The following is a 15,609-nucleotide window of genomic DNA, read 5'->3' as shown; positions in this document are numbered from 1 at the left end:
GAGAGAGAGAGAGAGAGAGTGAGAGAGAGAGAGAGAGAGAGAGAGAGAGAGAGAGAGAGAGAGAGAGAGAGAGAGAGAGACTAATGGCTTCTGGCAGACAGCCGAGAATTACGACGGCTTATTTTAATTTATTAATTGAGCGATATCAATGAACTCGCAAGCCAACAGAGCTCTCATTGAATTCACTCGAAGTAAACCCTCTGTGCAGTAACTCTCCTGCTGCCAAATTTAAAGGACGATCGTGACGCGCCAGATAACGGAAACCGATATTCAAAGTAACTCTGGACTCTCGATAGCCGTTCGCGCACTTTCAAGGAACAAACGGAACCGAACGGTGGCGATTACGGCTATTCGTTATAGGTCCGATTGTTAATGGCGAAAGTCGAGGGCGTGCGATAACCTCGTGATAAGAGACAAGTTCCCCTCCTACTAATCGCTCGTTGCAAAGTTAAAGCCCCTCGTCACTCTCTATTGCGTCAGTGCGTCGCCTTTTCAAAGATTTCCATAGATCCGTCGCTTCATTGTGTGTCAGGCCCAAGTTAGTGTTGAAAAAAAAAAAAAAAAAAAAAAAAAAAAAAGGGAAATCTCGAACCAAGGAAGAACGTACCTTTACGCATAAATAATTGCATCTCGCTCCGCCATAGGGTACCAGCGAGAACATCTTCTCGAGAGATCGTTTGGAGGCTGCGAAGCTTTGAAAGATTGGATTATGATTATTTTGTAGTTTCGAGCCTTTTGAATTTCCCGCCGCTCCGCGGAGTCGGAGGCGCCTGAAGACCCGAGAAGAATGAACGTGGCGAAGCGAAGGAGGAGCCGGAAACAAAGGAGAGCGAAGAGATCTCGGAGATTTTGACAAATGAACGTGTCCCTTTGAGCGGCCGGTGGGCCGAGCGGAGGAGCAAGGGGGGGTAGGTGAAATAAAAAGCAGCTAAATAAAGTTTACGACGCTCGAGAAACGTCGCTGCCAGAGCGACGCGGTGCATCGCGTCGTTCAGTGCCGGTGACCCTGCCGTTCTAATCCTGATTAATGCTCCTCGGAGTCCCAGACTAATGCTAATGGCCAATGCCACCTCCGCCACGTGAACATCCGCGCTAACTATACGCGCCTGCCATCTTCGACCTGGTCTACGCGGATGACCTCAGGACGGACCCAAGCAGACCAAGGTCTAGGGATTTCGTCGCGAGAGACGCTCGAGGACAAATCGGGTTTACCGGTAGAAATGTCTGAGGTGCAAGATGCGATAAGGCACCAGAGCCAATGCACGGTGTGAAGGCAGCCTTAAGGCGGCCGTGACTGGCGATTGAGTTGTATCCGGGGTTTGTTAGGCTACGAGGGTCCCGATCGGGACGACGAGCGATGCATCATCTCCGGAGCGCAATGAATCGGACAGAGTAAGGGCTACAGGGTGGCACCAGAGTGGAAGAAGGAGTGCTGGTGCTTATAGTCCTGCAGTTGGTATCACTGCTGTAGTAGTGGCTGCTGCAGTGGGAGTGCAAAACTCCTGGTGGGGCAATCGCGCTACGCGGTCCTACGTGCACGGGGTGAAACGTGGAAGGGATTGGCTGCAGCAGGGCTGGGGATTGAGGACCAAGAAGACACGAAGAACACGTGGTGGGGGTACAGTTTCAGCAGGTATTCCGCGTGTGCACACATGCCACGAGGGGACAAAGAAGTATCCGCTGCAGTAAACTCGCACGATCTCGGCGTAAACTGCCTCGGTCGTATTTTCTCGATGGTTTGGAGCTTCCACGCGTGTACGTGTTACGTGCAGGCAGCCTGTGTGTATATGGGTATTTATGTGCAAGATGCGCGGCCATGGTGCGGAGACGAGAGCGGACAAAGGTTATGGCACGCTCGTGCTCGTGGGCTCCGTACGGTGTGTTCCATGGGAGTTAGGTAGAACGGAGGCACAGAGAGTGCATGGGTATAGGAGCTGGAGGAGGGAGGGAGGGAGGGAGAACGTGTGTGATTACCGTTGCGAAGGAGTCTGTATCTGTCTGCTGTTCGGTTGATGGTAGTGACGCTGGAATTGAGGATACAGCCTGGGGCCAAGCATCTGGCCGTAATTACTAAATTATCCTTTAACTCCGCCATCCACTCGAGACCGAACTCTGATCTTATCCGAGAGGGTTTGTCTAGGTTGGCCCCAGGGCCCTCAATACGCGGCCGGTAAAGAAGATTCCTACGGGAACTATTACAACGATAAAACAGTACACTCTCCCCAGGGATGATTCTCAAATTAGAGAATAGTCAAAAATTGTAGGTATACCGGAAGTCGATTGTTTTCAAAGATACGATCGCGTGATATCGTCCATAAATTGAACGCTTTTGACTTTATATTTGGTCCCAGTTGAGCCACGCCGTGGCATACGGTGTACGATGATATCCGAACGTAAAAGGCGAAGAGTACGAAGAGCGAAGTTTCGAGAGAGCGAAAGAGAAGGCGAGCCGGAGAATCGGCAGAGAAACAAAAGACAGGAGTAAAAAGAGGAGGCTAAGGAAAAGGCAGAGACTGGCTGTCCACGTCGATGATGCATGGGACCAAGGGAGTCGCTACGGTCGTGCTACTCCTTGCAAACTTCATCCTCGAGACCGGCGAACTCGGGGGACCTTTCGGCATGGGGAACACGTGACCTGGGAACAGGGTATCCGGAGAGCCGAGTAACCCCGCGCCACCAGAACGGAATATACGTATATGGAATACATCGCAGGTAGATGACAGGGAGTTGCAATGGCGAAGTACGAGCGTGAGAGAGAGAGAGAGAGAGAGAGAGAACATCAGGAAAGTAAACAGACAAGTATAAGGCCCATTTGGAAATCAGTGCGCCGTCGAAAGGCCCAACCGACTCGTTTAATTATTTCCAGCGTGACTCGGTACCTCGACAGGATAATTATCGTCAGTGCCACGTGAGGCGCTGCGGTTCTCCACTTGCGAAATCAATCCAGGTTCCTCGCTGCTCCATGTAATCAGAGTGAACGAGAGAGCGAGAGAGAGAGAGAGAGAGAGAGAGAGAGAGAGAGAGAGAGAAAAGGAGAGAGTGGACTTCCGGCGTACTGGTTCTAGCACCTCCGCACATCCTCGACGGGGAAAGGACGATGAAGATATTCCGATCGGACGTCTCGACTCCTGCTGCGAGACGTATTAGACCCCGTTACTCCAGGTACCTCATCATCTTCTGCCTCCGCCAAGATTGACTGCATCACCTACTTCACCTTACGCGCTCATCGACCAAAACATTTCCGACATTTCGCATCGACTTTCATGCTTCAAGATAAGGAATATAAAATGAAAATCATCATTTTCACGATCGACCATATACAGCATTGTATGAAGCAACTATCGATACCGTTACGATCGATTGGCTTTCCCGTCGTAAATACTGTCGACCAATCAGGCCCCATGAATTTTTACGAGCCACATTCCAGGCCCTGAATCCCGATTGGCCCGAACGGAAATACACGAGCCTTATGAATAGAAATTATTTCACTAGGATTTCTTCAGAGTTACAGGCTCAATGCTATCGAATGTACGATTCACGTAACACCTGACGTAATGCACGTAAGACGTAACTCTAATGCGCAGAATCCAAAGTCTTCTTCAGGCGCAAAATAGATACGTGGGACACGTACTTCCTTGGCCATTAGCCTAGCGATACGTGCCTCTTCCTGACGTCCTGACGCACCAATTAAACTGCTCGTTAACTGGTGATCCGTGTAATTAGCCAGGAACTTCTGATGGCCACGCGCTGCGAAGGACAACGTCCTGTCCCCAGGATGTCCACCCAGAAGGAGAGCAAGATCACGAGACTGGGTGGTACCAAAATGGTAGGAAGCCTGTATACCCAAGGAGCTCGGCTGAGCCGGTGGGACGGCGCGAAGCTAAAGGCCAGTTCTAACCGAACGAATCGAAGGAGGAGATCAGCCGATTGGTCGGTAAAGCGATCACGTAGCCTATACTCATCTCCGGATCGCAGAAAAAGATCTAGAGAAGCCAATCAGGGAGCTCCACCTTATGATTGCTTAAGAAAATTGAGACTGGCTTCTTGCGCATTGGACGCCGACTTTTGTCCCGTCCGCAAAGGGAGAGAATTTCGGACTGTGGAGTTTGCATTGAAAATTCGGGTGGCTCCCCAGGTAACGAGGAGACTGAAGGACGGTCGCTGCACGATTCCTGGGAACGGCGACTGGTGGCTGAGTGACGGGGGGAGCGAAGGGGGACTCGTAGGCTCGTGGGGAAGGGGGACTCGTACTTGTTTGCGCGAGGGAAACATTTGCTCTGTGTGTTAGGATTGTAGAAGTGGCACGTGCCCACGTGGCCCTGTGTTTCTTTGGCCAACATTACCGGATACTCACTAAAATACCCCAACGAGCTTATTCTACGTCTTTCCCTGTCTTTCTCGCTCTGGCCCTCTCTGTACCTCTCTCTCGTACCAATATCCCAATACGCCGATTATTCCAATGCTCGGCTCCGATCGCCTAGGTGGACCAAGTTTTTGGTTTCTGTTGATGGTAAGAGAATGACTTCGGATACAGGAAAGAGATTCCGGGGATCTGCTGGTGCTGGAAGCTCAACCACGGGCGTGGGCAGATCTGACAAAGTGACTCGCTCGTAATTACGCTTATCGTTTAGGTTTAAAGGCTGTGCCGGTAGAGTGCGCTTATGGCAACGCACCAGCAGTCAGGCACCTTGGTGCTATGGTGGCTCGCTGGTTGCTTTGGTAGTTTGGTGCGTTGGCAGGCACGGGGGATCACAGACAACAATAGCCTAGAACCTAGGTCTACAGCTTCGAGAGGAGAGATTGAGTTACCAAGATAATCGGATGCACGCCCATCCGCGCGCAGCCTCGCATCTGAGATATCCTTTAAGGTGTACTCCACACCGTGCAACTCGGAGATACATGGCCAGTGGCGATACGAGCTAGATCGCAGCTCCCAGTTGGAGGACACGGTGGGACCTTGACGTGCAAGTTCAGAAATGATAAAAAAAGAGAAAATGAGAAAAAGGGTGTCGGGTTTGGCGCGACCCTCGCTCATTTATTTTCCTGGTTTCACACCATCATCCTCGGCTCATTGGATCCGAAATTCGCTCCGAGTTCAGGTAGAGGCGAGCCGATGCACCAGCGTTCCGCTCTTTTACCCATTTCAGGTAGAGTAGAATAGCTGGATAGAGGGTGTGGCAGGTGAAACGATGAAACGATGAAACGACGGAACCGACCCTAGGGAACGCGGAATACAAAAGCGATAAATCAACGTAATAAGTCGAGCCGGCCCGATAGCGACTCCATAAAGATGTTAGTTTAGGACTCATAGATTTTTCGGTTTAGTCTCGGCTATAGAGGATCCCTTGGAAAAGCAAAAGACGATTCTCATTTAACTAAATTTTCGTGCGGGATCATCAAGGGACCATCCGAGGATCCAGCCGATATGGTCAGGGATGATCAAGTCCTGGACCAGACTCCATACACTCTGATCCAGCGAAATACGTGCAGGAGCAACAGGAAGGTGGAACTGTGAACGGACCAAGTCATTAAGGGGCGGAGTAATAACTCAATTAGTGCTGCTAGACAGAGAAAGAGAAAGAGAAAGACACAAGGAGAGTAATGGCTACCAGGGCGCTACCATTCGCCAGAGCGGAGGCCTGGATGAGAAAGTAGGAACAAGTGGCCTCTGGCAGGAATGGCTCGATTTTCAAAAGTAATCAAATTTGAAAAGAAGCATAGGAAACGAGAGTCACCACTTAAATTTTCCAAAGACGTGACTGCGGATCACGCCAAAAATTATTCACAGTCACGCGCACGTTTCTTTTACGATCGAAAGAATGGAAAATGTAATCTCGTTCCATTCTGAAATCACTCTTCCACCGGTCCCTTAAATTTTTCCAGGCTTTCGAAAAGGAAATAAAAAATAAGTTCAATAAACCTTTTTCGCAATCTTTCAGTGACCTACGCAGCCAGCAAAAGTATTTCTCGTGATTTTCTCACAGCCGGTTAATGCCCGTGCTATTTTACGAGGTTCCTCGACTAGCCAGAGAATCGTAATGGCCGACAGGGTAGCTGCTGGCTGACGGGAAGGAAATTTAACAAAAAAAAAGCAGAGCCAAGTGAGCGCTAGGTTCTCAGCAGTCTAGTAGCTATCATTAGGAGTCATTAAAGTGACAGTGGACAGAAGCTAAACGCGGGATCGAGTGGCGCCTTCATCTCCGGTCTGTACAGAGACCTCTCCCCTAGGGACATTTGCTACGTCCCCAGAAAGCACTAGAGACTTTTCTCAATAGAGTCCTTATCTTTACGTCTTCCTTGAACTCCCGGCTCCTGGTGCCACAGTGGTCATTTGCGATTGGATACAAAAAATGTATGTATTATCCTTTCTCCCTCGACTCCGAAAAATACTAGGGAAAGAGCAGTGAAAAAGTAATCGAGAGGTAAGGAGGGACTGTTGCAGCCAGAGACCTCAGGATTCCTTCTTTATCTCGGGAATGTCGCACCTGTGTCCCGGAGCTTCGAGGAGGATGGAGTCGCCGTGAATTTTACGAGGATCCCTTTCCACGGGATATTTCCAAGTGGTAAATTCCCGAACGCCATAACACTGCCACCGTGCGTTTGTTTGGACAAGAGCATTATGAGATTTTATGTGAGTAACGCGTGCTGTTTTCTCGCGTTTATATTCCTTGGCACTCCCTTACTTGCTGCTATAGCGCTATAGCGTGCTCCAGCCACCCAGCCAATGGACCAACAACCGTTATCTATTGACGTTATCAGGATGCAATTTCCCATAGGGTTTTCATCTTTTAGACCTACACAGGCAATAATTTATCGAAATTCAGCCTGGCCATTCTTTTCCAGTGGGTCCTTTCCCTTTCAAATGAAAGAAGGACCCGGTAGGACCTTCTTTCCCAGAAGGACCAAGATCATGTCCTGGACCACTTTCTAAACGTCGGACACCAGCCGTGCGAGTCAGCTACCGATACGATATTCCGATTGGACCGAAATTGATCAGTGACGAAGATCAAAAATCAAAGTCGGATACGTCGTAACGAAGCCCTGCAACCCCGAACGGCATCTTGAGAACTTGCTGGACCCGATGAAGATCCTGGAAGGATCGTTGACGAGGAAAGAGTTGAGGAGTCGAGGAGATAAAAATCTGGGATAAATTCCGAGTAACCAACGAGCCAGTCTAAGGGTGATCGCGAGAGCTGGCAGTCCGATCCTTGGAAATACGAGCGGACCTAGCTGCTCCTGAGATCGAAAATTCGGCAGGATACGGAAAGTGAAAAAAGGGCAAAGAGAAGGCGAGAAAGGAGAAACGTGCGAGAGAGTCCTGAAGGAGAGAAGAAGGAAAACGTTCGCCACATGGCGGACATATGAACGAACGTCCCAGGTCGCAGGGACGTTTGTGTATTTATACACGGTGTCCCTGAATCTTACAACCCCGATAACTTCAACTATTTTCGTCCCGACTCCTTTTCATTTCTATACGAGAATCGGACAGCCCGTCACATCCACTTTTCCTCGGCTCAAACGTCAGGTACGTCAAATCAATGCGTTTCTATTGATTATTCATTCCTAATCGTCCCGTGGGAATTTATCATGTCCAACGTATCTCTTTGTGAGACGATTTCGTCGAAGCGAATTATTCAATATTGCCTACATATAAGGTTGCCCGTGTAACATGTACCGAAGATATAACGAGGCTCCACCAGACAAAACAAATCTTATCTGACAGCCCTCGTGGTTTACCATAGTCTAATTGTTACACGAGAGACTATCACTGTGAGAGCGAGTCCTTGTATCAATTATATTATCATTAAATTAACTACTATATATTTATAGTTTACTGTTTTCATACAGCATAGAGATACTAAATATATTAACAAATCTTTATTGTGTAAGATTTCGTCAAAATAAATATTCAACATTGTCCAATCGACATTCACAGATACTTTACCTAAAATATCCAAATAAAAAATTCCTCGATGAGTCTGAAAAATACAGACGTACTTTCAGGTAGACAAAAATTCTCTCTAAAAATTCCCTATAAATAATTAATAAAATATTCCCTACCTTCGACAAGCATATACAAGCCCGAATACCAAAAGCGGTCTTTGGACGCTGCTAAAGAATTCCGAGAGCAATCGGAATACGTACGCAGTGAAAAATTCCAGGGACGATTAAGAGGATAAATATTAGTAGCCGGTATAAAAATTACGGGCAACGACACCGTTCCACAATCGAATAAACACATAAGGCCTGGGTTGTTGTCCGGACTAAAGAAGCGCGCAAGAGATTCTCGTGTTACTCGCACGACCACTAACCACCGTAGTATCTTCGGGACATACATACCGACGTGTTGTGGTATATGTACAAATAGCTATTATCGCGTGCTATCATATCCTGGGGTATCATGAGGTATCGCGAGTATCGCATATACGATATCACGCGTCCCCCCGGCCCCGCGCAGGAGGGATGAATTCTCTAGGCCTTCGCTGCGTAGCGAGTGAGGAGGCACGTAGCATTACGAATGCCTGGAATTTATCAATGGACAACGCACCAATGATAAATCGCATGCGTGGATCGTATCGAGTTCTCCTATTGAATCTTGACTCCGATGCATCAGTTTACTCTCCCTTATCTCATCATCCATTGAACCTGCTGCCATTGCCCGGTTACGTACAATGGATTTCACGCTGGACTTGCTACGGAAAGCAATTGTCTGCAAGTGGTAAATATTCATATAACAAATATATATGTACACATTGAATCAAAATTTACAGAACGTAGGGTACCAGGATATGATTACTACTATGATTATTGAATATTTCCCATGACTTTTCTATGCTCAGGCAAAGTAAGAACCCGCATCTTTTTTCTTCTCAGCCCTTTTTCTTTAATCCTACATCGTGTGTGTATATATATATATATATATATATATATACATACAGATATTAGATATCTACTCGTTAGCCCTTCGAAAACCCTCGGAGCAGTTGAGACGTAATAAAGATTCATAAACGAAATAGACTCTCTCGTTTGTCGTACAGACGCTTTCGTTTACGAGCCGTAATCAAATACCGTCTCGATGCAAGAAAACTCCCACGAGTGACGTAGAGTGTACGGCTGGTGAGTGTCGCGAGAAAAAATACCAGCAGAGTCTGGACCATGGAGGATGCCCTTGTCGCTTAAAGGTGGTAACGCTCGAGTCTGTGTCGTTGAGCGATCGGCGACGCTCGCCAGTTGGCGTTTTCATGTAGAATTCTCGCGATGCATTCTGGACGGCAGCCGGGCAAGAAGAAATAAATGGAATTTCGTTGAAGGACATGGAAAAATGGTTAAAATCACTTCCAGCTACTTAATGGCGGTTCGCAATTCCTCAGACGTCCGCAGGCTCGGTCGAGGGAATGTCTGCCGCCGTCCAACCGTGGAAAAAGGAGCTTGTGGCGAAAAGCTTGAAAGCAAAAATACACTCGATCTCGTGGGTCCTCGCAAAGAGACCGAAATATCCGGTTGAAGAGGCCTAAAGTCGTACGGGACAGTAAGCTCGTATACGTAGTCAATGGTAGGAGCAACTGGAATCGAAGGGTGCAGCAGACACTTCTGACCATTAATTGAGAGGGTCGTCGCGGTTTGGTGAAATTTAAATTTCCCGCGCCAGAGACACCCATGTCAATGGCCATGTAAATGCACAGGTGACTCGTGTATTTTCACGTGACTGGGACATCCGATAACCAAGATAGACAGACGCACGTGCGCCACTTGTCTCTTCTCTCGTATAAGCCTACAACTCGAGGATGCTTTACGACAGATTGCTCTGGTGACTCCGGTCCCTCCTCCTACGCCATTTAATTGCCTTGTCATTCTACATTTTCATGGGAGTCATCCTCCTCGCTACGTTTAGGCTCTCCCCTTTGGACTTTTATCGGCGGGCATTACGCCACGGCTGTTACGGTCCTGCCTGTTTCCATGTAACGATTACGTCTTTTATCTCGGCAACTCTCGCTGGCCGAAGTCAAAGAGACACTCGGATAATAAATAATTGCTCAGGACTTTCCGGTAGGTCTCCTTACTGAGCTCCCATTGATCTACCGTTAGCACGTAAGCTGGCGCTGGTTGCGCATAGGTAGGTGCAAGTGCTCGCGTGACTGGGGTGAATTCCTTGAGCGTTTAATTGCTTAATTACTTAAATTAGACGGTCCCTTCAATCCCACAGTTTACAGCTGCTTCTATTCTACGCGATCTGTCAATTCGATCCAGCAGCCACTTAGGGGCCGAATCTCTCTGAGCTTCCATCGCCGATATGAAGCCGGCACGCGAGCGTGTTTACACGAGGCTCAAAGTGCCGTTTACACGAGTAAGGCCGATTACGATTCTAGCCCCGGCGCCTACGAAGACGCCGACGCTGCCGACGCTGCCGACGCCTGATTCACTGATAAATCAAGAGCAGCGCCGCTATCGGGCGATTCGGCCTGACGCGTGTAATTCGACGGGTGTCGTCGCGGCGACGCCGAGTACGTTGAACGAAAGGAAGACTTACGGGTGCGGAGGCGGCGCGTGAAAAGCTACGGCGGCGGCCGCCGCCGCGGCGGCAGCGTGATGTTCCCAGGCCGCGGCGGCCGCGGCGGCGTGATGCGTCGGCGGCGGCGGTCCATGATGGGGATGAAAGGGCGGCGGCGGCGGTGGATGAGGGTGCGGATGAAAGGCCGCGTGGAAAGCGGAGTGCGGGTGGTGCGGGGGCGGCGGCAGCAGGGAGAAGGCCTCCTGGTGATAGGCCACCTCCTTTTCCGGCATCTTCCTCCTGTCGCACCAGGTGCTACCCTCGAGAATCGGCCCTCGAGCAATCAGGAGCGGGGCGCCGCGATGCCGACGATCTGCCGCGGAATCGTCGATCCTCCCTTCGGGATTGGCCAGGCGCGCAGATCGTTGATGCTTAACATAGTCCTCTATCCGGTCTCGATCGGTCCGATCGGCATCCCCCGTGAGTGCATCCCTTACGATTGGGGGAGGATAGTCGCCAGGACGGTCCCCGTCGCGATTCGTCAATCTGCTCTCGCTGATGATCAACTCGGAATCGATAGACTCGACGTCTACATGATCATCCTCGTCCCGAGTCACTAGGAGCGGCCCGTGGGGTCCATCCTCTCCATGTTTGGGCCCGTCGGTACTGCCAGATGAAGTAATTCTGAAGGTCCCCTTGATCCGTCGTTGTTAGTCGGTATTTCTGGACCCGGGGAGCATTGCTCTCTCGCTGCAGCGGACGATCGCAGGAGGCTGCGAGACGGACCGGTGGCTGTTGATCGATTTAGTCAATTGCATCAAGTGCGGCGACGCGGTAATTGATCGTTCGATGTCAGGGAGCGATGCGACGACGCTCGGGCCAGAAGGCAGAAGGCACTTTCGAGGAGCAGACTATTCGTAATCCAGTCTTCGAATAAATGCACACCCACTAGCTTTTCGCTGAGAAAAGGTTCACTCACTTTAAATGTTCACACCGATCCGGCGGACCGGTTCTATATCCCGCATTCAGGTTGAATCGCAGCCCTCGAGGTCGAACGATTTCTCGTTATTCCTTCGCTTCTCTTAAATTCCTCCACAAATTTCGAAAAGAAAAAAAAAAAACTTCGATCCTCACCGAGAGAACTCTCCGAACGTGCGCGCACGGTCCGCGACCGACGAACGATTCGCGTCTCAACGGAAACGCGTACGACTGACTTTCCAGGCTGTTTGACACTAGTCCGGTTATCGACGACAGGCTTCGGATCTGGAAGCACGTCAACGTGATTTCGTGGATCGCAGCGAAATAGCGAAATAGCGAAATAGCGATAATCCACCCGGGCAAGATAGGCCGAAGAGACACAAGCCTCCGCTGACAATAAAGCCAGTCGAAAAGTCAAAGAGCGACGCAGTCGGGTCAGTCAGGCACGCAGGTTCACTTTGACGCGAGTAAACGCGAGTAAACGCGAGGCTGTCACGGTGCTTATGCTTTGGCGGGTATGGCGGTACTGAGTCCAGCTCGGCAAGAGGGGTATTCCATGCCGACCAAGTCCTCCTGGGATTCTCACTGGCTGCGCGACAGAGGCCAACTCAGAAAACTCAAAATACGAGCGACCGAGAGAGAACTAGTAAGCAAAGGACCGAGCGAGCGAGTTCGAAGCGGATCCCTCCTTCGAGGCTGACTGCGCGAGCGAGAGAGACAGAGTGAGTGAGAGAGTGGGACGGGATGCTCATCGGAGAGGGAGAAGAAGACGCTCCGCGATGAAGAGGAGCGGAGACGGGAAGAGTGAGGTCGACGTTGCTGCTCGCACTGGAAAAGGAGGAGCTGAAGGAAGACGGGGCGAGAGAGAGAGAGAGAGAGAGAGAGAGAGTGCGCGAGCGAGTAGGGGCCGGAGGAAGACGCTCCGCGATGAAGAGGAGCGGAGACGGGAAGAGTGAGGTCGACGTTGCTGCTCGCACTGGAAAAGGAGGAGCTGAAGGAAGACGGGGCGAGAGAGAGAGAGAGAGAGAGAGAGAGAGAGAGAGAGAGAGAGAGAGAGCATGAGAGGGGGGGAGAGAAAACGCGTGTCAGCTCGACAACTCAACTAGCACCAGTGGTCCCTGCTCGTCCTGGTCGCCACCGCCCAGAACCCGGCTTCCCGTATGCTCTACCCAGTCCACCGGGTCTACCACGTCTGCTGTGCTCTGCTACGGTCCACTGTGGCCTACTATGCTCTGTACCGCGATGATCTACCAGGGTCTAGCATCCAGCCACTCCTTCTCTTGTACGGTAGTTGATTCGGGCCAAGAGCAGGCAGCGCACGTTGCTCCGATCGAGATAGGATTCCGGTGTGGCGGTCGAGGGGGTACAAATTCAAAGGGGGGTTCGGATGCATCTAGGACTAACAATGAGGACGGGAATCCTGGCTAGGAGGCTGGGGCGTAGGTTCTATAGGTCCAGCGAGGGAGTCTTTTACCGGATGAGAAGGAAACGTAATCTTGTTGGGGTTGTTATTTCGCTCAAGTTATCTGTAATAACTTCCCGTTGCAGATGTCCACACGTTGTGTTTTTCTTTTTTTTACTTGGGCCTGCAGCGTCCGTAACTTCGCACTCTCACGCTTTCTCGGTCTGCCTCTTTTAACGCAGGAGGTCAGGTTACACGCGCGATGACCTGACCAGCTTCTTGCCTCTGGACTCCCGCAGGATATATTTCTTTTGACGAGTCCTTCGGTCATGTCGGCTACGCCCACTGTCAACGTATTCTGACCTGGCCGATTCTCACCACCTACTAAGCACGTGTGTCCATCCTGCTCTGACGGCCATTCTGCCTTTCGCGCTTTCCTGGAGTTCCTTTCAGTTTCAAAATATTGCTCAACTCATTCCTACCTCGGGCTGGGATTGAATTGCGAATTCCCAAGGGTTTATGACTGATGGTTATTGGTCTTGGGACAAAAGGGATTGACTGCATAAAGTCATTAACCGTCTGGTGGCTCGTTGCGGTTTGTCGACCATATTTTTGTTTGTCTTCGCGTTTAATAATTTACCTTTTTCACTGAACCACTTCACCTCTATCTTTCGCTTCTTTCAAACCTCAACCTCTTCATCCACTGATCCTAGGTTAAGTTTTTAGAACACTTTACTCCCCTTGGCAAGATGGCCGACAATCGTCCATCCCCAAGGGTTCTTATTATTTTGTTGATTTTTGCCGAGCGAATGGTCCCCTTAGTCGGGCCTTAATTACCAGCATAGAACCGACAGACGCACGCGGGCCCGTCGGAACCAATCAGCGTGCGAAACAACAGCTCTTGGTTTTCTCGAGGACCCCGTCGCAACTTTACAACGATCTTCACTCGACTGTGCCATTTAGCGCACCGGATGTTCCTCGGTAAATGGGTCCGCGGGCCCTATTTGCCTCTAGCTCGCAATTGGACGACTGTACCGATACTTTAACGCCCTTTGGCAATTTCTTTATTTTTCACATAATTTCCCCCCTTTGAAAAATCATCCCTTTTTTGCCGGAAAGAGAGAGTGGATAGTGGTCGTGGAAATAAAATGGCGAGCAGGCGTAAAAGACCGCGTGTCCATTGCAAGAGAGCCTGCGATGGAAGTGCCGCGTCGAGGGCGCTGCACTAATGCAACCAATCAATCCGTCGTACCCGACCAAGGCCCCACTCGGCGGGGCCCGCAAAAAGCGGTTACCTCGCTTCATGGTAGCCGTGTAATCCAGTGTAAACAAAAACGATGTACGTATGTACACCACGGTGGTTGAGCGGAGCGGCAACATCGGCGCTCGTTACAACATCGGGGCCCGATGTCGGTACCTACCTACGTAAGGCCCTTCCGTTTCTTCGTCGACTTCCTTTTTGGTAACCAGGCCGCTCCTCCGTCACCTTCGATTCTCTTTTATTCCTCAACTTGCTTCTTCGACTTATCCTTATTCATCCTTCCTTCTCTTTATCTTCCTGTCACAAAGTGGGCCTTCCTAGACATGGGTACTGTGCCAATTGTACCAGCTGGGCCCGGCAAATTCTATACTCTACTCGACCGATCGGACATTTCTATAAGCGATATAGCACCGACTAACCAATGATGCTTGACGAAGACTGATTACGGGCAAAAAGCTATTGTCAATCCATTTTAATTTTTATTTTGGAAATTGGAAATTTCTAGTAGAATATACTTTTCAATTTTTATTCACTACAAAGATGAAATATTTTTCTTTACTTTTTTTTTTTTTTGGTAATATCCTACAACAAATAAAGATAACGATTTAAGCAGGAAATGCCCATACAGGATTGATTACGCAAAGGGATGAAAGGAAGGAAACCCTTTGGCTCTTCCTGGGATCGCGCACCCAGCGTGAGAGGGGAGAGTGGGCAGAGCCAATGACGAAGCCTCATGGGGGGCCTTACCTGGTACCTGTTGGTCAGGTGGGCCCCACTACTCCGACTCTCGCTCTGCGTCTCGCACTGCCGATCTCGCTCCTTCTCTCAATCTTTCCGTTTCCACCCTCCCTCACTCTCCCATTCTCTCCCTCTTTCGAGTTTCACCGTTTCTCTCTCGCGAGGCCTCGTGGTCGCACGTAAGGATTATTCTCGAGGGCCGCTTTGATCTTTCGCCACTCTCTTCTCTCGCTTCCTTTTTTCTCTCCTCTTAACCTCCTTCGTACGCTCCTCGTGAAATTCCCCATTTTTGGAATCGACTTTTTCGCATGGCCAAAGCTTCCAATTATCCGCGTGCCGTAATTACACCCAATGGCACGCGAGAGTACTCAGTGCCTTCGACGTCCCACACGATTATTCACGTTGGCGTTCCTCGATATAATTATCCCAAAAGTGAAGAAGTTGGCAAATTCTTTGATTTCCCCAAACACAAAAATTCCATATAAATAAAAAAACAAACACGTGACCGTACATGGTAACGGATTACTTATGAAATTCATAATCCCAACACACATACCCCACAATTCCTGACTTCTCAGAAAACAAAAAGGGCCTTAAGCTTTTGGCAGTCTTGAGTCCCCAAGTTGGCAGTTGCTAGTCGCCAGTTCTCAATTCTCGGTTCTTGGTCCCGGGTTGTCCGGGCCCCCCGCGGTTCGTGCTCATTAACCACCGCCTCTCCTTCTACCCGCCCCCCCCCCCCCC

General features: G+C 49.9%; 1 protein-coding gene across 1 annotated transcript in view; it reads right to left on the bottom strand.

The window, feature by feature from the left end:
- The window catches only part of LOC107265189 (transcriptional activator cubitus interruptus), a 60,538-nt gene extending 48,415 nt beyond the window's left edge, over nt 1-12,123 (bottom strand). The window contains exon 1 of the mRNA XM_025082485.1: nt 10,529-12,123. Coding sequence (XP_024938253.1) covers nt 10,529-10,782 — 254 coding nt within the window. The 5' untranslated portion in view covers nt 10,783-12,123. The remainder of the gene's footprint in view (nt 1-10,528) is intronic.
- Nucleotides 12,124-15,609: the final 3,486 nt, after the last annotated feature.

Source organism: Cephus cinctus, unplaced genomic scaffold (assembly GCF_000341935.2).
Source record: "Cephus cinctus unplaced genomic scaffold, Ccin1 Ccin1_scaffold0215, whole genome shotgun sequence".
In the NCBI taxonomy this organism is placed as follows: Eukaryota; Metazoa; Arthropoda; class Insecta; order Hymenoptera; family Cephidae; genus Cephus; species Cephus cinctus.
Note: the sequence above shows the minus strand (reverse complement) of the source record. Positions and strands in the feature narration are given on the sequence as shown.